Source organism: Pseudophryne corroboree, chromosome 11 (assembly GCF_028390025.1).
Source record: "Pseudophryne corroboree isolate aPseCor3 chromosome 11, aPseCor3.hap2, whole genome shotgun sequence".
NCBI classification, from domain to species: domain Eukaryota; kingdom Metazoa; phylum Chordata; class Amphibia; order Anura; family Myobatrachidae; genus Pseudophryne; species Pseudophryne corroboree.
The window spans coordinates 203,451,925-203,479,615 of NC_086454.1; the positions used below are offsets into that span (position 1 = coordinate 203,451,925).

The 27,691-nt window shown below is 44.4% G+C and overlaps 1 protein-coding gene across 1 annotated transcript in view; it reads right to left on the minus strand.

The window, feature by feature from the left end:
- The window catches only part of LOC134969332 (C-signal-like), a 119,332-nt gene that overhangs the window by 85,209 nt on the left and 6,432 nt on the right, over positions 1-27,691 (minus strand). The window contains exons 3-5 of the mRNA XM_063945238.1: positions 13,477-13,664; positions 10,100-10,261; positions 6,457-6,567 (exon numbers count right to left, since the gene is read on the minus strand). Coding sequence (XP_063801308.1) covers positions 6,457-6,567; positions 10,100-10,261; positions 13,477-13,664 — 461 coding nt within the window. The remainder of the gene's footprint in view (positions 1-6,456; positions 6,568-10,099; positions 10,262-13,476; positions 13,665-27,691) is intronic.

Sequence of the window (27,691 nt, forward strand, 5' to 3'; positions counted from 1 at the left end):
CACTGTAGCAGGATCACAGGATAGCACTGTGGTAGAGTATGCAATGTAGCAGGATAACAGGATTGCACTGTAGCAGGATCACAGGACAGCACTGTAGTAGAGTATGCAATATAGCAGGATAACAGGATTGCACTGTAGCAGAATCACAGGATAGCACTGTAGTAGAGTATGCAACGTAGCAGGATAATGGGATTGTACTGTAGCAGGATCACAGGATAGCACTGGAGTAGAGTATGCAATGTAGCAGGATAAGGGGATTGCATTGTAGCAGAGTATGCAACGTAGCAGGATAACGGGATTGCACTGGCCTATATAGTGAGTTCAGGTGCTGCTCACAGCTGTGGTAACAGATAATTACCAAGCTGCAGATACAGAGCAGAGTGCTGAGCACCAGAGCAGAGGGCACCACCCCAGGCACGGGGGAGAAACTGCATGGATCGTGACTATATATATATATATATATATGGGAAGGCGTGCACAATTTTATATTATGATATCAAACTATAAATATGTAATCACCCCCCCCCCCCCCGACACATGCACACACACACACAATTAGCAGCCTTTCACACAATACCCACAGTAGTTCTCCTTACACATAATGTCCCCAGTATAGTGCCAGTTACACATAATGACCCCAGTAGTGCAGTGCCAGATACACATAATGCCTCCGAGTATAGTGCCTCATACACATATGCCCTCACAGTGCCAGATACACATATGCCCCCTCAGTGCCAGACACTCGTATGCCCCCACAGTGCCAGACACACGTATGCCCCCACAGTGCCAGATACACACGTATGCCCCGTGCTGATTTTACTATTAAAGGCAGCACTTTTAGGTAGATTCACTTTTAGAGGCGGCAGCTATCCCCCCACCCCCGTGTAGTTCCTCAACATCAGGGATGCCCATTAATGATCAAAGAGTGCAGCAGCAGCCACTGTAATTGGCGCCGGGATCCAGCACCGCACCACAATACAGACAAGAAACTCTACATAAACTGCATCTCCCAGCAGCCGCTGCTGCATGCTGGAATCATTACTGGGCATCCCTGCTGGTGAGGAACTACACGGTTGTGGGGGGATAGCTGCTGCCTCTAAAAGTGAATCTACCTACTGCCCGTGGGTGGCACCTCTGGACGGCGCCCCTCCTCGGCTGGCGCCCCTGGCGAGTGCCATCCTGGCCAATAGGAAGATACACCCCTGGCCGCAAGGCTCAGTATTAGGACCGCTATTGTTCAATATTTTCATTAACGACCTAACAGAAGGTCTAGAGAGCATGGTGTCAATTTTTGCAGATGATACCAAATTGTGTAAGGCTATAAATACAGAGGAGGATGCCGAGTCTCTTCAGAACGACTTAGTTAAATTAGAAGCATGGGCAGCCAAATGGAGAATGCGCTTCAACACAGACAAGTGTAAGGTAATGCACTGTGGTAGCAAGAACAAAAATTACACCTACCTACTAAATGGGGTAAAATTAGGGGATTCTGTACTGGAAAAGGACTTAGGTGTCCTCATAGATAGCAAGCTAAGCAGTAGTACCCAAAGTAGGACTGCAGCAAAGAAGGCTAATAAGATATTAGCATGCATAAAACGGGGTATTGATGCTAGGGACGAGAGTATTATACTCCCGTTATATAAATCACTAGTGAGGCCACACCTTGAATACTGTGTACAGTTCTGGGCACCGTACTACAAAAAGGATATCCTGGAGCTTGAAAAGGTACAGAGGAGGGCGGCCAAACTAATTATGGGCATGGAGAAGATGGAATACAAGGAAAGGCTTGAAAGACTAGGCATGTTTACATTGGAAAAGCGGAGACTAAGAGGGGATATGATCAACATCTACAAATATATAAGGGGACAATACACAGAGCTTGCGCGGGACCTGTTTTTGGTTAGATCAACACAGAGGACTCGTGGACACTCGCTCAGGTTAGAGGAAAGGAGATTCCGCACAATACGGCGTAAAGGCTTTTTCACGGTAAGGACAATACGTGTTTGGAATTCCCTGCCCGAGGGAGTTGTAATGGCGGAATCTGTCAACACCCTTAAGAATGGGTTAGATAAATTCTTATTGGATAAGGATATCCAGGGGTATGGTGCATAGTCATGCATTATAGTTACTATAAATAGGGATAAAATGCAATGGCTGACAGCAGCATCAGTCAGAAATTTTAGTCAAATCATCATGCATAGGACACCACAAATAGGTTGAACTCGATGGACAATTGTCTTTTTTCAACCTCAGATACTATGTTACTATATATACTATGACCCGAAATTCATATACGTCACACGGTATGAGCCGAAATTCATATCATACAGTATCACACAGTATGAGCCGAAATTCACATATGCCACACGGTATGAGCCGAAATTCACATTACAGGGCATCCGGAAAGTATTCACAGCGCTTTACTTTTTCCACATTTCGTCATGTTACAGCCTTATTCCAAAATGGAATAAATTAATTTTTTCCCTCAAAATTCTACACAGAATACCCCATAATGACAACGTGAAAAAAGTTTTTTTGAGATTTTTGCAAATGTATTAAAAAATAAAAAATTAATAAATCACATGTACATAAGTATTCACAGCCTTTGCTCAATCCTTTGTTGATGCACCTTTGGCAGCAATTACAGTCTTAAGTATTTTTGCCTATGATGCCACAAGCTTGGCACACCTATCTTTGGGCAGTTTCGCCCATTCCTCTTTACAGCACCTCTCAAGCTCCATCAAGTTGGATGGGAAGCGTCAGTGCACAGCCTTCAGTTATACTGCTTCGCTATGTGGATATCAGTGTGGCAAGTATTTAACAGCCTGACTTCCACTGATAATTACTGTACTTGCAGATGTACAAACTTTTAAGGAGGAGGTTGGTGCACAGGCGTGTCCGTATGTATTGAGGCGGAAATGAAATAATGTACCAGCACTCATGAGATGATTGCTATGTTATTTAAGTGGGAATTAATCAAAAACAAACAAGATTCAATCAGAGAAATAACCAGTGGTGCCCCTAAAGTCAGGAAAAACAGTAAAAAAAAAAAGGGGGAAAGAAGACTCTAAGTTGGGGGAAATCTTTTGCATAAATAAAACAACTTTTATTTAGATAGTCTCAATAAAAATTCCTTTATCGGTATAGTTAAACTAATTATAAAATATTATTAATACTGGAGTAGTACTCTATTATCAGATACACATTCATTGCTCAATGCGGTTACCAGTATGTGTAAGTCATAGGCAATATATAAAGTAATTAACAACAAACAAATGTAATAAGGTGGGAGTTTAGAACTGGTGATGTTGCCCATAGCAACCAATCAGAGTCTATCAATTATCTTCTAGATGCAGCTAGATAAATGTTAAGTAGAATCTGATTGGTTGCTAAGGGCAACATCACCAGTTATAAAAAAAAAACCTCCCACCTTAGTAAGTTTACACCATAGTCTTCTTCCCCCCTTTGTTTTGAACATCTGCAAGTAAGTAAGCAACTTATTAAACTTTTAAACAGAAATTATTTTTACATAACTTCCACAGAAAATAATTAAAACTTCTGGCTTTCCAAGTCAACTGCGTGTTGTACCTTTTAGAAATGATGACTGAAGAGGTGCTGTATTTTTTAAGCATGCTCACGGTGCAAAGAGGCACAGGAAGGGTATACTCTCTTTTCTTCTACACTGTGGACCTTATTCAGGTTGGATTGCAAAATTTGCAAATTGCAATCTGGCCGATTATCGAACAACTGCACGTGTGCAGCGTTCGCACTGCACACGCGCTATGAGCAAAAGCGACAGAAAATGTGTACAGATCGTAATCGCAATGCATCTGCTGTTTGACTGACAGGAAGCCGGCATTTCTGGGCGGAAACCTGACGTTTTCTGGGTGTGTCTAAAAAAGAGTGCCCAGGCATTTTTAAGTAGGGCCTCTGGCTTCAGAGATGACCACTTCCAGCCTTTTACATCGCCAAAATTGTGGACAACCTTGCGTGGCGCAGATGGGGAAAAAAATTGATGTTCCAGTGTTTGTGTATGGTTTTGCTATTTGCAATTCCTGCGATGGGTATTTTTTCTCTATTTCTAGGCAGCAAATATTTGATTGCAGCATCTGCTTTTTAGCAGAAACAGCAATCCTGTACATAGGATTTCATTCAGGGTAGATCGCAATACTCCGAAAATCGCAAACGTGCAAAAATATAGGGGCGTGGCTTCATGGGGTAGGGACACAGTAGTCTCCATTATTCAAATTGCGCAACACAGTAGTGCCACTTACACACATTACACCAGGTAGAGCCTATCACACATTATGCCAGGTAGAGCCCCATTTTACACATTACGGCACGCAGAGCTCCCTTTTACACATTACGGCAGATAGAGTCCTCCTTTTTACACATGACAGCAGCAGAGTCCCCTTTTTACACATTCTGGCAGCAGGGTCCACCTTTTTAAACATTACAGCAACTATAAGTGTTTTTGTTATAATGGGCGGGATGTACTAAAGGAAAATGTGGTAAAACCCAATTTTCAGGGGTTTTACCGCATTTTCCTTTGTACTAACCCCCAGGTTATCAGTGCGGGGCTACCTTCCACAACCATCCAGAGGGATCCAATCACATCCCCCCTTCGCCCCCCCCTGTATACCTCTGGCCGCCGGCGAGATGTCCTGTCCCAGCCGCTGCCTGCCCGACGGGGTCGGAAGAGGAGGGCGGCAGTGGCATCCAGTCAATCCCGCAGCAGCGGGACAGGGACCTCCTCTCCCGACCCCAGGCTGTACTGATTTGTGCAGCCTGTGCCGACAGCAGCGGGGGAGGAGCGGCGTCTCTGTCCCTCCTTTTCCCCCAGGGTGGGTAAACAGCCGGCGTCCTATCTCCTCCACCAGCACAGCAGCATCCGGCATCGCGAAGGACAGCTCTTATCGGGGAGAGCTGTCTTTTGCTATACTGATCGCATATGTTAGATCATATGCGATCAGTTTGTAGGCGAATTGTGGCGGAATACTCCGCAACACGTTAGAACATCCCGCTCAATATCACTTAGAAGTGCCTCCAGTAAGAGGACCAGGCAATGGGCTGTAGTTATAGGATGCAGCAGCCAGTGGGGTGACTGAGGCAGTCTGACGTTACAGCAGCACAACAGCACAAGTGCACAACCCACATTCGCGGGTCTTTGAAGGGGGCAGAGACAAATTCTGGATGGACGGGGCTTAAATAGCGCCCACCGGTTTTGGCTTGTTTACATAAAAAAAATCAGAAACTTCCCCCCTATGTACAGAACCGCACTGCAGCAGCGGGAGGTGGGCTGCGGGAGGCAGTGAGAGAGAGTGGCCAGCAGCTGTGCGGGTGGTGCTGCCAGATGGTGCACCCACAGTGCAGTTGCGCTGTGCGCAAGGCACCACTGGCACATACCTAGTTACGGCCCTGCCTTTAACACACCACCCGCTCCACAAATCAATGCCACCTCTGCTGCCAACTGATTACTTCTTCCCACTCCGTCCTCCATGATTATACCAGTGCTGCTTCCTACCTATCTCTCCATCTCACTACAAAACTTCAAACAGGTTTTCAACAATCACTTCTTTTTCAAAGCCTTCCCGCTCTCATCCTAACCCACCTCTCCATTGTCCTTGCTCACTGTCTCTCCCCACTGTGTCACCCCAGTCTGTCTGTCCCTCCACTTTAGACTGTAAGCTCTAACGAGCAGGGAATCTTTTCCCTCATGTGCTTTTCCTTCCGTCACCTACAGTATAGTGTATGCTACATCATCACCTTGCCACTGCCTACAATGGTATCTACCCTTAGGTTTGCCACCCTGCTGCTTAGTTTAAGTATTATGACTGCTCATGTTTATAAACCATGTCCTGCAATGTTCTGGACTGTAAGTCACTTTTTTCTTGTTTTGTTCATATGGTTTTTGTTTATATACTTTGTAAGGCACTACTGAACAGATGTGGCGTCATCTAAAAAATAATACTACTACTACTAATAATAATAATCTGAAGATCTAAAGCTGGGTACACACTACGCAATATTTAAACATCACTCATTTTCACCCTTTTGAGCGATATTGTTTGTAATATCCCCCAGTGTGTACGCAGTACATCATTAACGAGGTGCGCTCCTGTGGATTGTTGTTGTGTCGTCTGTGCATGAAGGTCAAGTTTGACTATGTCGGCCAGAACTGCATGTTAGGGCTGGTGGCGGGGTAACGTCACTAAACGATATCATTAGCAATATGGTTCAGTGTGTATGCACTGTATTGACTTCTCGGGAGGTTAGAAAAAACACTAGGTGATATCGCTCATGGAGCATATCGCCCAGCTTTATTCTTAGCAAGAACTACTATGGAAACATGTAGTAGGAAAAAGGACACGGAGGATATACAATTAGTGCAAAATCTTTTACATGTACATTTTACAGTTGCCATAATTCTGCACATTAGCAGTGTGAGCTACTCACATTTGGGCCTCCTAGATCTGTCTGCACCCATCCAGGGTGGATAGCAGTGCACAATATATCATATTCCTTGTAACCAACTGACTGGCACTGGGTGAGCATATTGAGAGCAGCCTGAAAAACAGTTGAAATAACTTGAATTTTCCAAATACCAAAAACCACAAAAAAAAAAACCCTGCAAGTTTCAAAGCATTACATTCACATTATAGCATATGGTCATTGTCAACATTTCAATGATCCCTTCCAGTATTTCTTGAAGCAGAGGTCCAGGGAAGAGGTGCTGGGGTTATGATACAGAGAAATGTGTGACCACAGCCCTATCTGCTTTTTAATACTGCGTGTGCCATTGAGCAAAAAGGGGGAGGGACTTATTGACGCAATTCACCATGTATCACCTCATCAAGCTCTTGGACCGCCCACTGCACTGGGGAAGAGGATGAGATCCAGGAAGCCAGACTACTCTACTGAGAGAATAGGTGGGTATACAGTCTTATGCAAGGGTTTGGGCAGATGTTGAAAAAAATATGCAAAGTAAGAAAGCTTTACAAAATAAAAGTGTTAATAGTTTATGTTTATCATTTAACAAAATGCTAAGTGAGTGAACAGAAATCTAAATCAAATCAATATTTGGTGTGACCATCTTTTGCCTTCAAAATAGCATCAATTCTTCTAGGTACAGTTGCACAGTTTTTGAAGGAATTCGGAAGGGAGGTTGTTCAAAACATCTTGGAGAACTAACCACAGACCTTCCATGGATGTAGGCTTGCCCAAATCCTTCTGTCTCTTTATGTAACCCCAGACAGACTCAATGATGTTGAGATCAGGGCTCTGTGAAGGCCATATCATCACTTCCAGGACTCACTGAAGATAGTACTAAATGACATTGGCTGTATGTTTGGGGCTGTTGTCCTGCTGCAGAATAAATTTGGAGCCAATGGTATTTGAGGAGCTACACATCAAAAGTTATTGGATGTACTGAGCTGAAACTTGGCATGGACATGTAGAACTGTTGCTCGGTACTGCATGCCAAATTTCAGAGCAAACAAAAACAAAAAATGAGAAGTTTGGAATCTAAATTTAAATATGTCACTGTTTCGCTCCAATTTCCTATTTGGTCAAAATGTAAATTTCCAGCATTTTTAAGTTATTTTTGGGAAGGTATAACGCAGGGTAGAGGACAATGTAAGACTAGGGGTTTGTTTTGTTAGATAGAACTTGTCAGTTTAAGGTCTTTTGGGTTTAAGGTTTTTGACAAAGTTACAGGTTAAAAAATAATTTGAATCAAATATGCTAAATTTTATAGATAAGAAATTTAAATTTGTTGTACATGTCAAGTAGAAACCTCTGGTTGTTGTAATGAAAATGGCTTAACTTGACTGTACAAATATGGCCATCTTCACCCCACTTAAAGGATTTTCTAAATGATTAGGCTATTAATTAACATTAATAATGTAATGAAAAACAGATGGGGGGTGTCTTAGGGCTGGGCGAAGTTACCATGAGTGGTTTATTAGGTGTGGCATCGTATCAGCACACTGTAATTGCGGTGTGCTGTATTCGGGGCCAATAACTTGCAATGACGTCACTTACATTGTTCAGGGAATAGACTCATCACCTGGCTCATCAAACCAGACTCATCAGCCTGAGTAACTTTACTAGCAGCACTGTGGACATTGAAAGATACCCTGATGCGATTGAAAGCTCTGAATTGTGAGTTGGGGTAAGCTAAAACTCCTAGAACCATTAAAAGAAACCTTGATACTGTATGTCTGAACACACATATTCACTGTGAGTTGGGGTACGCTCATCTGAACTTATACCGTGGCAAAGATACCTTTATGTGTAATCATAGATCTGGGCACATTTTGAGTTCTGGTACGAAACAGAAGGGAGAATAAAACCATATCCACCCTATGTGGATTCCCTTTATACGTCAGTAATCCAGATAGGATGACGGTGGAGGTGTATCAAGAATAATCTCACAAACATAATCCCAAACACATGGGTGATCTGTGAACTGTGATTAACATACTATACCATTGTATTGTTGTTTTGTATTCTTTTATATACAGCCTGACATATGAGTGGAAAGAATTAAGACGAATGGTTGTAGTAAATGAAGAACCATCCCCTATAAGAATATCTACATATACAAGGGAAGGTTTGATTTCTCTTTGTTCAGCGCTTGATTATATGGGTTTGCTCAATTTTTGTTGTGTTTAGATTTGTGGGAGAGTGGTGAATTCTCCTTAGGGCAAAACATTTTCAGCAGCTGTATGCGCCTGAAAGAGATCCACTCCAACATTTCATCTAACTATGGGTGAGCAGGATCTATGGAATTGTGCATGGGGTAAATGAGACTGGGGGTATGTGTGAAGTGGTGTGTGGGGACTGGAGAATTTGGCCACACCTGTTAATTATTGAATGTAGGTGTTTCAATCAGAGCCATTGCCACAGGTTTACTCCATATTAAAGTATATGTATTTGACGGACAACGAGTTATCATTCACCCGGCAGCTTTTGAGACATACCAGATGGCCACTGTTCCCAGTGTGCATTGTATGCAGTGTAGCAATTTTTTGCCACTGAGCATGCGTCCAAGTCACACTGCACATGTGCTATGATGGTCTTGTATCGACGTTGCAGTGAGGATTTATTTGTGAATTGATTAACAGTAAGGGTAACAGGGAGGGAATGCAGGTATGTTGCAACAATTTCAGAGATATGCCACTGCCTGCCACTGCGATCCTGTTTGCAGTTACTGTATAATGGCTCCTGCGTTTCTTCCTGCGGGCCATGCTTCCCGACCATTGGATCACTCAGAAGGTCATTTGATAGACGTGCATCTGATAGTTGTGTCTTTGTACATAAGCTGCGGTTCAGAGAAACCGCCAGTAGGCATCTCAGTACAAATCCCAACAAATGCAACATTGGCGTACATCTCTGAATCAGGCCCACAGTACCAGCACATTTTTTGCCAACATTTGTAATTCCTAAAACTTGTTCTGAAAACAGTGAGGTATAAGTGAAATCAATTCTGAATAGAAATACAAGCATCTATAAATCTTTTATCAGCTTGTAACCTTAGGTGAATATTACCAATTCCTTTGTACACTTTTTTTTCATGCACAAAAGTATTGTGAATGGAGACAAACGAGAGAAAATCTCCATTGTACTCTGCAAATAATTCACACTATTGGTGGGATGTACTAAGCATTGCATCACTGATGTGACACATCCTGCCACGTATCGGGTACATATAAGCATTAATAATGCCAGAATGTACCTAGAAATATGATTAACATTGCAAAGAAATGCTCTCCAAATAAGAGATGTTATTTGTGATAGAAGGGGGAAATGCGAAAAGACCTTAAGCTTCTATTTGGTAGCAAACACATAAAGATGGCATTACCCACCGGATCCAAGCTCTGGAATGTATCGCATTCCAGAGCTTGGTACTTATGCAAATGAAGCCAAAACTTTAAAAAATATATTTTCTGAGTTTTGGCCACATTTTCATCTTTAGTACATCCCGCCCTATGTAAAAGTAAAACATTTCTATGTATTAATGGGAATCATTATATAATTTAGCCAACCCCCATGTACACATGCACTATTACAGGTCACTGTACAGTATGTGGGATACCTTGCTGCAGCGGTAGGAGAGCATAGGGAAGAGCAGAAATGTCTCTGGTGTTTTTTCAATGGATCCCAACAATGTTGAAATATTTATCAGAGCAGATTTGCTGCAGCCAATAGCTTTCTGCGGGTTTTCTGCTGCAGCTTTTTTCAAGAGTGGCAGAAAAGCCTGAGAGAGGAAGAGACAATGAAAATAGTTATCTACTATATGTATGTAGTGCATATTTTCTTTTCTTTGCAAACTTACCATAAATGTAAATTAACATCTAGAATTATTTCATACACCTGATTTTTAAGAACAATGTCTAACATGGCAGAAGATAATAAACAGAATGAATACAACAGTTATAATACACTGTCGCATACACTAACTATTATCTAAGGAAACAGTAGTGTACTGTATAAAAAATACAGAACTTATTCAAAAAACAAACATGAAGAGAGGAAGTTGTATATTACTAGTATTTTGGAGTGGCCATTTGCTGGATCACTAGCTACTGTGCTCCACATTTTCCCCTCTTCCCAAGTGTCTCTCTCCTCTGCGGTTTTATCCAATTTCTCTCTTCCTCCTGTCTCCCTCCTTCCACATCATTCCCACTGTCCCCATCTGTCTGTACCCCTCAGGCACACATGGAAATTGAATCTAATAATATATTTTCTCTGTGGAGCAGCCACTTTGCTGTTATCATAGGAGACTGTCTATACAAAAAAAAACTATAATTTTTAATTCAGAACAAGTATGCTTTATAGTATAGACATGCTAAATAGAGTAAAGTCACACTTTTTTTATCTGTTATTAACAAAAAAACAGAATTGTGCAAACAAAGGCTAAAGACTACAACACGCATTAAGCATTAAAGCCATTTTTTATTATTAAGCAGCTACTGTATAAGACATTTTCTATCCCCATCTTTCCTAATGGAAATTTAAATGATCAACACAATTGATCAAGTAACTATCACCGAAGTAGCTGAATAATGCTCAATTGCTTAGCGGCAGAAGCCAGGAGGGGTAAGAGTCTTGATATATTTGCATATGCTTGATCTGGCTAGATGGTTCATACATGCACATTGAAGCTGTAAGCCGTGACTATAAAATGTATAAAAAAAATATATGTGAAATAAAAAAAGATATTGCATTTGGAAAAAAAAATCTATTTATTCTGAGCTTACTTTACTGATAAGATGATGGGATCACCAATTACTTGGTCCCTGGGTGCAAGTATACATTTTTCTTTCTTTTTTTTTTTACACAGTAATCAGCCTGTGTGTCTAGCAGACACACATGGCTGAACACAAGCGCCAGATCAGAGCACAGCCTTCACTGTCAGCAGGCAGAGAAGGCTGTGCAGGAGTATGGTAACAACTGATAACACTATCTGAAGATAACGTTATTATCACAGTGCTCCCTTCGTTTTTGTTTTTTTGTTTTTTTTATTATTTGGAAATTCAGGCAGATCATATTTCCCATTACAAGTATCAACATTTTATCTGGTTACAAAACAAATTGCCCTTTAGTACATTTAGGTGATAATAAAATAATGTGAAAAGAGTGTGAAAACACACTTTTGAACATTATTTGACTAAAATAATATTAATAAATATGCCCGTTAGAGGGCAGATATCACCACTACAGATGTGTCCTCCTACACCTAGCATCAATATGGCACAAGACTCATGATGCGAGTCGAGAGGTGTAGTGTTTAATCTGTTTCTTTGCATTTGGCATCTTATTTGCATCCCAGATGCAGAAAAACACAGCACAAAGTGTACTAAAGATGCTGTGCTGCAACTTTAACCACACAGGAATTAGTTTTAAACATGTACAAAGCCACAGCCACTGCATCATAGCATTCTGTATACAGATTCACACTCTGATGTATTAATGTTGCACATTGTTGCTTCCAGTTGTTTTATATGTGCGAATAAGATGAACATTTATTAGCAACAAAGACACTCAGCATCTCTGATTCGACCAGAACTGGGAACATAGAGAGTAGCTACTTGGCATGGTTAAACCACATTTTATGAGGACACATCTGTACCTGTCACAGAAACAGACATGAGCAGCGGCGGCTCCTAACTTGATGGAGGAGGAGGGCAGCCGCTGGGCGTGTTGCCAGGTCGGTGCTGCTTTGTTCCTGTTGCCTGCTCCCACCGCCAAACAGATCCCAGCACCCATATAAAGTAGCTGACGGGTACCGGGACGAGGCGCATGTGCAGTAGCTGCTGCAAATCTGCGCATGCGCAAAACTCAGGCTTCTATGGAATGGACTGCATTGACTGCAGCCCATGGAAGCCGGCTAGGGCAGAAGAGGCAGGGAGTGGCTACCTATAGGAAGCCAACTCTCTGCTAATCGTAGCCTGATCAGGCAGTCTCAGTGGGAGGAAACACCTCCCAATGAGACTGCCTGTCCTGCAGGTGACTGACAAGTAGGATTTCCAATAGGAAGTCACTGTCATACCCCTTTTACACCTACGAGCATGGGTCGCAGCCGGGAGCCTGACACGGGAGCTGCCCCCTGCTGCGACCCGTGCTCGGTCCCTTTCCCATTAGCAGTCACAACCCGGCATATGCCGGGTTGGTGACGCTTCTAGCTACACGGCAGCGGCGGCGCAGGGAGATCACATGATCTCCCAGCGCCGCCCATCCATACAGTGTAAACGGGAGCCGTGTCGCATCGACACGGCTCCCGTTTACACTACACCCTACCCGGATCATTCCCGTGTCCTACCCAGGTAAATAGCCGGGTAGGATTCACGGGTCACTTGATCCGGGTTTACCCTTTTCCACTTGCCAAAAACACGGGTAAATGCGCGCCCCCGTGCATTTACCCGTGTTTTTTGAGCTAGTGGAAAAGGGGTATCAGTTACAGTGTAGCCAGTGCAGTCTCACGGACTGCATCTGGCTCACTGAGCAGGGTTGTGGATTTCACCTGGGGGACTACAGTCCTGCAGCCCATAGGTAATATCTGCCAGTGGACATGAGTGTCTGTTACCTTGCCACCTACTATGCACAGACAGGATGACAGAAAATGAAACAAGATTCCTCACTGCGCATATTTTAAATAGCTGAACTAATTTCCAGCCAAGGAGCTTGGCATTCTGGGGCATTAGTTTGATTACATTGTTGTCTCCACAGAGTGCTTCAGCCTGATTATCCAAGCCCATATACTGTACAACTGCATGAGGCTGATCAGTAGTAAAACTTAAGTTAGGTTAACGCTGGGAGGACTGTGGGAAAAATGTGTGAATCAGAAATTGATTTTTTATATTTTGCACTACGTGAATTTGCTAATAATGAAAGAGTTGTCTGAATCTATGATAGCATTTATTGTAACTTTGGCCATTTGGATTGTGAATGTTTATTTTTTAGTATATTTACCTTTGCCAACAATAATGGTCCAATTACATTTGTGTTGTAAACACGCATCAAGTCCTCAGCATCTGCAGACTCCAGGGTGCTCACTGGCATGATCCCAGCATTATTAACCAAAACATTCAGCCCAGCTCCTTTTAAATGCTTTTCAACTTCCAGGGCGGCCTCTTTGATACTTTTGTCATCTGTGGTTTCTACAGATACAAAGTAAAATTAAGAACTGCAAATAAAACAGGCTAAAGATTTGTGAAAGACGGCCAGTATGAATCCAGTAGAAGTATCACGTATTTTTCTAGATATACCATACAGACTCTTAAAGCTTACCAGTGCCAGTGACTGCATTTATACTGACTGCTGTGTGCAGATAATTGCAAATACAGTACTCTGGGTTTATTATTTTTATTATGCAAGACAGTCTCCCACAGCATTTTCCATACTAACCAGAACATACACAACATTAGCACAATCTCAAAATGTTTACATTAAAACAGGCGCGCGAGACACTGTGTAACAAGGATTAGAATCCTGCTGAAAAAGAAATTTTATCCAGGTCACAAATATTTTCTTCTTGAATTTTCAAGTGAAAAAATAAAAAAACACATATGTTTTACAATTGTCAGATCAGCCATATGAATACTTTGCATATAGTTACAATAAATGCTGTGTGTAACTGTGTGTGTAACTGGTACAATGCAATTAAACAGCATGCATCACTTGCTAATCAACATTACCTGTTTTGGACAAATATAGGCTACACTGCCAAATATACAGTAGGCTACACATCCAAACCACATGTAAAGGATGCCTAAATTGTTTGTAGTTGTGCTCCTTTCAATTGCTGGTCTGCAAAAGTAATAGGCCCTACACACTGGGCGATTTGACTGCAAGATATGAACGATCTCGTTCATTAATGAACAAGATAACGTTCATATCGTGCAGTGTGGAGGCACCAGCGATGAACGATGCGCGGCCCCACGCTCGTTCATCGCTGGTGCACCGTTGGCTGTGCATGCAGGCCAATATGGACGATCTCGTCCATATTTGCCTGCACTTCTATGGAGCCGGGTGACGGGGGGAGTGAAGAAACTTCACTCCCCCGTCACTGCCCCCCCCTGCCGCCGGGTTACCCATCGGCCGTATCCGCCGTCGGGCAGCTCGGTGGTGGATCTATTAATGTGTAGGGCCCTTAAGCCAATCAGCAGCATTTATATTTTAAGTATTAAATGAGTGATCTGCCAATCTTTCAGATTTTCAACCAACCATCCATCTAGCCAGCTTACCAATATATTTGTCCAACTAAAATGGTTATTCCACACACTTAACTAGAGGTGCATACACACTGGCCGTTTTTGCCCAGCGTGTATGCACAGTGATGATCGCTGACACCGCTGGGCTGAAAATCGCTCAGTGCATACATACTGAGCGATTTTTCCCCCTGCCCAGCGAAGTCAGCGAGGGCGAACAGCTTCGGCAGGATGCTATGGAAAGCTGTCCACACCGCCATTTATCTGCTGGTAATACCAGCAGATGAGCGGCGGCCGCCGGCGATGAAGCATTAGCGCTCATCGCCGGGGCATACATACTAGGCGGTTTTGAACTGAAAGCAGCTCAAAACACCAAAAGTGAGTTGCTTTCAGCTCAAAATCGCCCAGTGTGTATGGGCCTTAACTGTTTTCACAGACAGCCAACTTTCTGTCCAACTGAATGATTTTATGACATTTCAGAAGTAGAAGGAAACTAGGCCTGATTCAGGTGGATTGCAAATTCTGCAAAGTAGCAGAATTTGCAATCATTGTAAATGCATGCTGACCGCTGCTCCCCCCACCTAGATCAAGCAGAAATTGCGATTGCACTGCAATTTCTGCTTGATCACTAAAATGAAGGTTGCCTCCTGCTGGTGAAGCCTGGCTACGCCCGCAGGAGACCCGTCGCCGTCTTTTTGATCACGACGGCTGCGTGTGACTCCCTGATCACTCCCCCCATTTGTGCCGGGACACCCCCATTTTGTAGTCACGCCCTGCAACGCTCCGTCTCGGCCTAGGAATCGGAGAGTTGACGCCCACCTGTCCCACGAACGCCTCTGCCTGATTGACAGGTAGAGGCGTTCGCATTTTCTGTGGGCTCATGCGCAGGATGGGCACTGCGCATGCATCATTTTAGTACTATTTGCGGTTGGATTGATCCAACCTGAATCGGGCCCACTGTCTGCCTCCCTTTGCTTGTTAAAAATAGAGAATAAATAAATAAATAAATAAATGGAAATAAAAGAAAAAGCATGGGATCTCACCCAATTTACAACCAGCAGTGGTACTTTCAGCTCAGTGGGGGTTACCTGAAAATCTTGAGGTAAAACAGCATAGGGCTCAGCTTTGTAAGCCTGGGCTGCCGGACCATAGAGGAACCTGATGTCAGACAGTCACAGGCCAGTTTTTTTTAGATAAGGTTGGCTTTCCCAAGGGAAGTGAATTCGTAAAAACACATTCAAACAACCCCCCTTCCCCTTCTCCCTTGGAATTTTCAGCCCTGGTTCATCTGAGTACCCCAGTGGACAATGAAATAAAGCTTTTGTTGTTGTTTTTTTGTATGTTTGTTTTTTACAGGTGTCCTAGTGGAGAGGACTACTTTGAGACAATGAGGACAGGTAAGTATAAAACAAACGATGGCTGATATAAACTGTTGTGTTTATTAAAATGCTTTTAAATTAAACTGTATTTGCTTTTCTTTGGTGTACTACATGTGCCTGTATGTGGTTTGCAAATGCCAGCTAGCTGAGACAGGCAATGCCGGAACCTGTAGCTCTCCAAAGATCAATCCCATTTTATCTAGCTTTAATTATTTCATTATTCATTGATCTGGGGTAAATGGATGTGCACTGGTACTTTTGCAGTATAGACTGGCTTTTGGAGTAACGCATCGGAGCAATGTTGAATTGCTCCAGTATTTCTGTATCCACTGTTTCTAACCACACTGAATTGGATACTAGATTTGCACTGCCTAATGGCAGTGCTTAATAAGTAGGTCCCTAAAACAGAAGGATTATACATTTTCAGAAATTCACAGCAAGGTTTCTGTCATTATTACTTTCATTTTCTCATGGAAGCTCTCGTCAGAACTACTGTATGGGTAAAAAGCATAAATGAGCAAGTAAATGTGTACCATGGCAAAACCATGTTGCACTGCAGGTGGGGCGGATTCAAATTGTGCAGAGATATTTAGATTTAGCAAGGTTGTGCCCAAACTTAACTATCCAGCATTGGTGGTCTACATCCAAAGGTACAGTAGTACATACTTACCTACTCTCCCGGAAGCTGCGGGAGGTTCCCGTTTTTTGGGGCAGCCCCTCACACCCCCGGAAGAGTGGGCAGGTCTCCGGCATCCTGCTCGCACCCTAGTGATGCGAGCAGGATGGAGAGATAACCTCCCGCATTCGCGGGTCCGTCGGGTGGAGAAGGGGTTAAAATGACGCAAATCGCATCATTTTAGCCCCGCCCCCTTCCCGCGGACCCACAAATTGTGGCATTTTCCGGTGTGGGGGCGGGGCTTAGTGATGTCACAGTCCGGCCCCCCGAAGACACCTGCAGCGTCTCCTCTCCGGGCTTCTCCCGGAGAGGAGAAATACAATGTCGGTAAGTATGCAGTAGTCACCATTTACCATACATGCATAAAAAAATGTATTCACACCCCTTGCAGAGCAACATACTTTATGCAGGTGCACAGTTACTTTCTCTTTTAGCTTTATTCACAACTCAGAATAAAGCCCCATGTTGCTTACTTATTTTTTTATATTATGTACATAAATATCATGCAAATAAGTAAAACAAATACTGTACATTCAAAGAAAAGAGAATCAAAACCAATAATTTCTAATTTTCTCAATTCTATCTGGCTGACAAAACATATAACATTTAGGGGTGTATTCACCTGAAGTCGAAAGCTGCCATCTGTCGGAAAGACGGCAGTTTTCGACTTTTTTAGGTCAGATGGGGTTCTGACCTATTCAATATACCCCAAAATAATCCGACAAGTCAGGGAATTCGACTTGTTGGAAAGCATGTGGATCGGCGGAATAGCTGCCGATCCGCATGCTTCTGTCGGAAATGGGGCCAAATCAGACAGGTTTTGGCCCCCTTTCCGACCATCTCAATACAACTTTTAAAAAAGTCGGATTGAGATGAGGGACACTAAGGGAGCTGAGAGGAGGAGATGTGGGAGAGCTGCGGGAAGATGGGGGAAAGCAGCGGCTACAGCACAGCTTATGTAGGAGGATGTGTCACATCCGCCGCTCACGGCAGCATCCATCCGGCTCCCTCAAGCGAGGTCCTGCATGCTGGTGCCGGATGGACACTGCGGTGAGGTCTGGCGGCGGTGCCCCATTCTTCGGCTAAACTGCTGTAGCTGCTGCTCTCCCCCACTTCCCCACTGCTCACCGCCATCTCCCTGCTGCTCTCCCCCTTCTCCCCACTGCTCACCACTGTCTCCTCGCAGCTCTCCCCATCTCCTCGCTGCTGACCCCCATCTCCCCGCTGCTTACCCCATCTCCCTGCTACTCTCCCTCAGCACCCTCATCTCAATCCAATCGGATTTGGCCGCATTGAATAGGTTCTGTCGGAAACATTCCAACAAATTCATGTCCGAATGGATTCGGTTTGAATTGAATATACCCCTATGTATACCCTCCTCTGGTCTGGAGGGTACCCACCATTGGCGTATCTAGAAAGAGCACAAGGTGTGTGGTGCACACAGGCCCACACCACACATACATGTAATTATACTTGCGTCTTTGGAGTCCTGCTTTGGTGCTGCAGACAGAAATCACAGAGGAAATGGTGCTGGTAACTTTCCCAGAGATTTATGCATGTGCAGCAGAGAAGTTTTTGGAAACATACCACAGGCGCCATGTTCCCAGAGAGAAGTACTCTCTGATACAAACAAAAGGTGAAAAAGTGCTGGTATGAGGCTAAAAATATTAGCTTTATTTAAAAAAAATTAATAATAAAAACAATATCTCAATCAATACAATACTGTAAACATATAATGGCCTGCCATAAAACCACAGTAATCACACCATAAACTATTGTGACAAAAACACTGGAATAGTGTTTGAGGGCAGGTATGTTTGTCCCAGGTTCTTGTCTTACATGTTTTAGAAAAAAGGAAAACTTCCAGGAAAATGTTTTGTTTTGTTAGAGCCTTTTCAGTTTGTTGGAAAAGCTGGATAAGGGCCCTGAAAGAGAGAGAGGGCAAGTTCCAGACATTGGGCCCAGTTCGGGTCTTTGGCCTCACAGAGGGCTAATCAGGGCTTTCAGCTGTGCAAGAGTGTTATAAGGTTGCTAGCTTGATCAGTGTGTGCAGACTGCCTGGAGAGACTGCAGAATCTCTGTGAGAGAGACATGCTTTCTTATACAAGTGAGCCATACGGTACTGGAAAACTCTGTGTTTTTTGTTTAGAGACAGTCAGAACGTCTTCTGTATAGTTAGTGCCGGACAGGCAAGGTCTTTTCCTTTGATGTTTATTTCATTTTCTGCTTAATAAAACTGGTTGCAGCCAGTTGCACCATAACACTGGACTTGTATGATTTCTCAGCTGCTGCTTGCTGCCATCTACCCCAGGAAACGGCATCCGGCTCCACTACAGTGTTACACTATATATATATATATATATATATATATATATATATATATTAGAGATGTGCGGCGGGCACTTTTCACGTACAGCTAAAATCACAGAATTTGGGGGTAATATTGATCCTACGGTATTATTAACCTCAATAACATTCATTTCCACTCTATTCTGAACACATCACACCTCACAATATTGTTTTTAGGCCTAAAAGTTGCACCAAGGTAGCTGTATGACTAAGCTAAGCGACACAAGTGTGCGGCACAAACACCTGGCCCATCTAGGAGTGGCACTGCAGTTGCAGACAGAATGGCACTTAAAAAAACTAGGCCCTAAACAGCACATCATGCAAAGAAGAAAAAGAGATGCAATGAAGTTGCTGTATGACTAAGCTAAGCAACACAAGTGTGCGGCTCAAACAACATGGGACGGGCTGGAATTCGCCCAGATGTAAAGCCTGTAAAATGAATTTGGATAATAATCCTTTTATTTGGAGCTATTATAAAATGCAGCACAGGTGAGCGTACCCCTAACCACACAGGGCAAACCCTGTAAAAATGATTTGGATAATAAAATAAGTAATGTATATAACCCTTTTATTTGGAGTAAATAGTATACAGCACAGGACACCACCACTGGACTGATGCAGCACAAGAGAGCACCACTGGACTGGACTTATACACCCACCCTCAGTACCCTCTCCCGCCCACCCTTATGTTGTATAAACAGAACATGCACACTTTAAAAAAAACAATCATTTCAGCGACAGGGTCTGCCACACGACTGTGGCTGAAATTATTGCTTTGTTTGGACCCCTACCAAAAAAGAAGCAATCAATCTCTCCTTGCACAAACTGGCTCTACAGAGGCAAGATGTCGACCTCATCCTCATCATCTGATTCCTCACCCCTATCAATGGGGGTAATTCCAAGTTGATCGCAGCAGGATTTTTGCTAGCAATTGGGCAAAACCATGTGCTCTGCAGGGGAGGCAGATATAACATGTGCAGAAAGAGTTAGATTTGGGTGGGTTATTTTATTTCTGTGCAGGGTAAATACTGGCTGCTTTATTTTTACACTGCAAATTAGATTGCAGATGGAACACACCACACCCAAATCTATCTCTCTCTGCACATGTTATATCTGCCTCCCCTGCAGTGCACATGGTTTTGCCCAATTGCTAGCAAAAATCCTGCTGCGATCAACTTGGAATTACCCCCAATGTGTACATCCTCCTCCTACTCACATAGTATTAATTTGTCCCCACTGGAATCCACCATCACAGGTCCCTCTGTACTTTCTGTAGGCAATTGCTGGTAAAGGTCTTCCCAGAGGAATTTATAATTAATTTAGAAGAACATCATCTCCACTTTTTGTGGAAGTAACCTCCTACGCCAATCGCTGACAAGGTTACCGGCTGCACTAAACACTCTTTCAGAGTACACACTGGAGGGGGGCAACTTAGGTAAAATAAAGCCAGTTTGTTTGAGCAAGGGCATCCAAATTGCCTCTTTTTCCTGCCAGTATATATACGGACTGTCTGACATGCCTACTTGGATGTTGTCACCCATATAATCCTCCACCATTCTTTCAATGGTGACAGAATCATATGCAGTGACAGTAGACATGTCAGTAATCGTTGGTAGGTCCTTCAGTTGGACCAGATGTCAGCACTCGCTCCTCACTGCCCTGCATCACTGCCAGCGGGTGGGCTAGGAAATCTTATCCTTTTCCTCGCAGCCCCAGTTGCAGGAGAAAATTAAGGAGGAGCTGTTGACGGGTCACATTCTGCTTGAGTTGACAATTTTCTCACCAGCAGGTGTTTGAACCTCTGCAGACTTGTGTCTGCCAGACAGAGATACAATGTAGGCTTTAAACCTAGGATCGAGCACGGTGGCCAAAATGTAGTGCTCTGATTTCAACAGATTGATCACCCTTGAATCCTGGCAAAGTGAATGAAGGGCTCCATCCACCAGTCCCACATACTTTGCGAAATTGCTCCGTCTTCAATTTCTTCAGCTGATTCTGCAAAAGCCTGATGAGGGGAATGACCTGACTGAAGCTGGCAGTGTCTGAACTGACTTCACGTGTGACTAGGGTTGGAGAACCTTGCACAAGATGGAAATCTTTCTCCACTGCGCTGGAGTCATGTGCAGTCCCCCTCCTTTGCCTATATCGTAGGTGGATGTATAGGCTTTAATGGCCTTTTACTGCTCCTCCATCCCCTGAAGCATATAAAGTGTTGAATTCCACCTCATTACTACCACTTTCTTCAGGTGATGGCAGGGCAGGGAGTGTTTGATGGCGCTCCAGTCTTCGGCACATGGTGGCTGAATGCTGAAAGTGTCCCGCAATGTTTCGGGCCACCGACAACATGTCCTACACGCCCCTGTCATTTTTCAAAAAATTCTGCAACAGCAAATTAATTGTATGTGCAAATCATGGGATGTGCTGGAATTTGCCCAGATGTAATGCATGCACAATATTGGTGACGTTATTCAATATCACAAATCCCCAGGAGAGTCTAATTGGGGTAAGCCATTGTGTGATGATGTCCCTCAGTTTCTGTAAGAGTTTGTCAGCGGTGTACCTCTTATGGAAAGCGGTGATACACAGCGTAGCCAGTGGGCTGTCACAGTCATATAGTCCTTAGTCTGCCCTGTTCCACTTGTCCACATGTCCGTGGTTAAGTGGACAGTGGGTACAACTGCATTTTTTAGGACACTGAGGACACTTTTTCAGACGTCTCTATACATTCTCGGTATCGCCTGCCTAGTGAAGTGGAACCTAGATGGGATTTGGTACCAGGGACACACTACCTCCATCAATTCTCTAAGTCCCACTGAGCTAATGGCAGATACCGGATGCATGTCTAACACCAACATAGCTGTCAAGGCCTCAGTTATCCGCTTGCAAAAGGATGACTGCTGTCATATTTCATCTTCTTAAAGTAGTACAAGTGCTCTTCCGACTTCCCCTCTGGGATGACTATCGTCTCCCTGCAGCAACAACAGCAGCGGCAGCAAGAGCAGCAGTAGGCGTACCACTCAAGGATCCTCCGGAGGAATCCCGGTTAGGAGAGGAATCTTCAGTCTTGCCAGTGACATGGCCTGCAGGACTACTGACGTTCCTGACTGAGGAGGAAGTTGACGTTGAGGGAGTTGGTATTGTGGCTTGCAGGAGCTTGGGTACAAGAGGAAGAAGGGAATTAGGTGTCAGTGGACTGCTTACGCTCTTACCCAAAGTTTCTGAACTTGACGTTGACTTCTGATGAATGCGCTGCAGGTGATGTATAAGGGAGGATGTTTCTAGGTGGTTAACCTCCTTGCCCCTACTTATTACAGATTGAAAGAGGCAACACACGGCTTGACACCTGTTGTCCAGATTTGTGGAGAAATAATTCCACACCGAAGAGGTGGCTTTTTTGGTATTTTGCCTAGGCATCACAATGGGGTTATTCATCCCACGGACAACAGGTGTCTTCCCCGGTGCCTGATGTAAACAAACCACATCACCATCAGAATCCTCATCGTCAACTTCCTTCTCAGCAACACCCATATCCTCATCCTTGTGTACTTCAACAGTGACATCTTCAATTTGAATATAATAAACTGGGCTGTGGTTGCTCCTTCCAGCACTTGCAGAGGGTGTGCAAATGGTGGAAGGAGCCACCTCTTCCCGTCCATTGTTGAGAAGGTCAGGCATCGCAACCGACGACACACTTGGACTCTCCTTGGGGATTTGTGATATAATCTGAGAACGCACAGATCTTTGCTGTGCTTTTGCCAGCTTAACTCTTATCATTTTACTAGCGGGGAGATGGGGGCTTCCATCGTCATGTGAAGCTGAACCACTAGTCATGAACATAGGCCAGGGCCTTAGCTGTTCCTTGTCACTCTGTGTCGTAAATGGCATATTGGCAAGTTTATGTTTCTCCTCAGACCATTTCAATGTATTTTTTGGGGTCTTTTTACTGAACTTTGGCTTTTTGGATTTTACATGCCCTCTACTATCACATATGGCATCGGCCTTGGCAGATGACGTTGATGGGATTTTATCGTCTATGTCATGACTAGTGGCAGTAGCTTCAGCACTAGGAGGAAGTGGTTCTTGATCTTTCCCTATTTTATCCTCCAAATTTTTATTCTCCATTGTTTTTCTGAAGTTATATAACAATACGCGGTACAGGAGAGCGTACCTCTACACCACACAGGGCAAACCCTGTGAAAAGCATTTGGTTTAAATATTAATAACCCCTTTATTTGGAGTAAATAATATACAGCACAGGACAGCACCACTGAACTTATATGGCAGCACCATTGGACTGGACTTATGCAGCAGTACCACTGGAATTATACAGCAGTATCACTGGACTTATACTCCAGTACCACTGGAATTAAATGGCAGGATCAATGCAATTATACAGCAGTATTACTGGAATTATACCGCAGGATCACTGGAATTATACGGCAGTGCCACTGGACTTATATGGCAGTACCACTGGACATATATGGCAGTATCACTGGACTGGACTTAAACGCCAGTACCACTGGACTTATATGGCAGGAGCACTGGAGTTATACGCCAGTACAGTGGCATGCGGTGAGGTCAGTGACTGGTGAGGCACTGCAGTCATAATGTTCGCTGAGTCCCGCTGATGACCCCTACCACTGCAGAGCTGATACTCGCTACCACCCCCAAGCCGATGCCAGTTACCGCAGACGTCCCTGATGCGTCAGCTTGTGCAGGTGAGGGCTCTTTTCAGATCCCTCCCCGCTGTCAGAGACAGACAGGCAGACAGACAGAGGATGTGAGAGGATGGTGGAAAGAGACACAAAGAGGAAAGAGACAGACAGGCAACAGAGGATGTGAGTGGATGGTGGAAAGATACATAGAGGAAAGAGACAGACAGACAGACAGATGTGAGAGGATGGTGGAAAGAGACACATATAGGAAAGAAACAGAGGCAGACAGACAGAGGATGTGAGAGGATGGTGGAAAGAGATACATAGAGGAAAGAGAAAGGCAGAGGATGTGAGAGGATGGTGGAAAGAAACACACAGAGGAAAGAGACAGGCAGACAGACAGACAGACAGACAGGCAGAGGATGTGATAGGATGGTGGAAAGAGACACACAGAGGAAAGAGGCAGACAGGCAGACAGACAGAGGATGAGAGAGGATGGTGGAAACTGGAAAGAGACACAGAGGAAATAGACAGACAGGCAGAGGATGTGAGAGGATGGTGGAAAGAGACACACAGAGGAAAGAGGCAGACAGGCAGACAGACAGAGGATGAGAGAGGATGGTGGAAAGAGACACAGAGGAAATAGACAGACAGGCAGAGGATGTGAGAGGATGGTGGAAAGAGACACACAAAGGAAAGAGATGGACAGGCAGAGGATGTGAGAGGATGGTGAAAACAGATTTTACTGTAGCTTGTGACTAAAAGACCAGTGACCACTACCCAATCAGAGCACCGATCGCAGTAGCGGCTATATGGCCCTGCGCACAGTGTGAACCGGCCCAGCAGAAGGGGGCATGGGACCGACCTGGGGGGAACTAGCTTGGCTCCCAATGTCACAGGCACACAGTGCTACAGATCACCTTGGATCCAACACTGTCCCAGATATGCTAGGCAATTGCTAGGGGCCGGCTCTGGGGGGGGGCTTGGTGTCACTGTGGCTGTAGACATGCCCCTTCCTCAGATAGAACCTTTCTCATGCTGACAGGCAGACTCAGCAGCGGTCCCACCTTGCACGAAAGCCCTCTCACCCTGCGGGGCTCCCAGCACCTGTAGAGATCCCCCCTGTCACAGAGTCCGACCATGGATCCATGAACCTCCCCTCCATGACACTCCCGGGTCACCTAGACACCTGTCAGTGGTGCAGTTTACAGAGAGGATCTGGATAGGGTGCAAACAACTCTGTAATCTGGCACACTCCTAACTGTGGCGCCCGTGCCTTACACAGCCTTGTACGCAGAACCGGCCCAAACCTATTTGATGCCCAAGGCAAGCTTTTGGCTGGTGCCCCCTAGCACTGCTGCTAGTTCCGTCTCTAACCCAGCAGCCCTCTCCCAGCAGAGCAGCTGTAACACAGCAGCACAGATCACAGTAGCAGCCAGGAACACCCATCACCCCTCACCCATAGCGACCCTCATTTTAGTGCCCTATGACATCAAGAGCATTGGTGACCCCATATTTGAAATAGGGACAGTGTGCTCGCAGGCCAAAAACTGGTGACATTACACTACACTGGTAACGCTCCTTGTTGATATTACACATACCGTATCCTTTTCTGAAGGTGACCATTAGTGGGTACTACATTAAAAAAGGGGAGTACCCACTAGTGGTCTACATTAATCACCTTCAGAAATATATACTGCAACTTTAGCTTAGTGGCACACCTCCAACCTGATATAATTTTGGGCCTTTTCTTTATGGCCAAATAATTCTCTGCATTGGTTGGTTTTCCTACAATTTATTGATAATTGTTCAATGCCTGTGCAGTGTCCTATGGACTTTGTTGTCTTTCCCTAGAGAATAAACATACCGTATCCTCCTTGATGACATTTACACCATACCGTAACAATCATGGTTGACATTACACATACCGTGTCGCTCATTATTCACATTACACCACACAGTAGTGCCCATTATACACATTACGCCACAAAGTATTAGTGACCACTGTACACATAATACCCCACATTAGTAATGACATAATGCCACTCAGTAATGCCCCACATTAGTAATGCTAGTGCGCTTTGTGGGATGGCGCAATGGCTGCAGGGAGACAGTATCACTGTTTCCGCAAAGGCATATGGGAGGATTGCTGCTGGTCATGCACAGCTGCCCTACTAACGTGGGCATATTTTATGCTCCTCGCTGCCCTCACTTACTGCTCTTGGAATCCTGGCTAGTAAGCTCCCGCTGCTGCCGGCTCCCAGCTGAGCTGCCTGATTGGAGCTGAGAGCTCTGATCGCAGGAGCCAGCCCAAAGCAGAACCTGGTGGGTCTAGCAAGTGGTGGACCCAGGTGCAAAAATATATATCCCCCCCACTAGAGAAATACAAGGCACTTAATAACAGGCTGCTATCAGTGAACGTGCTTAATCCACAACAGCGCTTCCGCCATATGCTTCCTTCCTTGTGTGTCATAAATGCCCCCAGTGTCTTCCTGACATCCCATCTCAACAGCAGTGTGTTCCCTACATCCCTGCTACACATCACATCACTGCACTAAATCTCTTCTAAATGTCGCACTACCTCACTAACTCTTTACGCAGCATTAAATCACTACACTACATACATACCCACAATACACTGCACTACATCAGTACACGATATCCCCCCAGTATGAGGCACTAAATCACTACTGTACACCCCCCTATATGTCGCAGTACGATTCTACACTAAATCACTACACTAAATACCCCCATATACGCTGAACTACATCACTACCCTAAATACCCCCTTATACGCCGCACTACATCACTACACTAAATACCCCCTTATACGCGCACTACACTAAATACGCCCTTATACGCCACACTACATCACTCCACTAAATACACCCTTATACACGCACTACATCACTAAACTAAATACACCCTTATACGCGCACTACATTACTACAATAAATACGCCCTTATACGAGCACTACACTAAATATGCCCTTAAACGCGCACTACATCACTACACTAAATACGCCCTTATACGCGCACTACATCACTACACTAAATATGTCCTTATATACGCCCTTATAAGCCGCACTACATCACTACACTAAATACGCCCTTATATGCTGCGCTACATCACTACACTAAATATGTCCTTATACACGCACTACATCACTACATTAAATATGCCCTTATACGCGCACTATATCACTACACTAAATACGCCATTATACGCCGCACTACATCACTACACTAAATACGCTGCACTACATCACTACACTAAATACGCTGCACTAAATTACTGCACTGCACTACGGGGGTCATTCCGAGTTGTTCGCTCGCTAGCAGATTTTAGCAGCATTGCACACGCTAGGCCGCCGCACTCTGGGAGTGTATCTTAGCAGAATTGCGAACGAAAGATTAGCAGAATTGCGAATAGAAATTTCTTAGCAGTTTCTGAGTAGCTCCAGACCTACTCACAGATTGCGATCAGCTCAGGCCGTTTTGTTTCTGGTTTGACGTCACAAACACGACCTGCGTTCGGCCAGCCACTCCCCCGTTTCTTCAGACACTCCCGCGTTTTTCCCTGTCACGCCTGCGTTTTTCCGCACACTCACAGAAAACGGCCAGTTTCCGCCCAGAAACACCCACTTCCTGTCAATCACACTCCGATCACTTCAACGATGAAAAATCTTTGTTCAGACGTGAGTAAATCTACTTTAGTTTTGAGCTAAAATACTAACCGCATGCGCACTGCGTACCATGCGCATGCGCATTTTTGCCTTAATCGCTCCGTTGCGAAAATCGGCAACGAGCGAACAACTTGGAATGACCCCCTACATTTTACACATCCTTGTGCCACTCTCCGCATGAACTTCCTATGATGAAGTCCTCTCTCTGTCCACCGCAGCGTTAGAGTCAGTC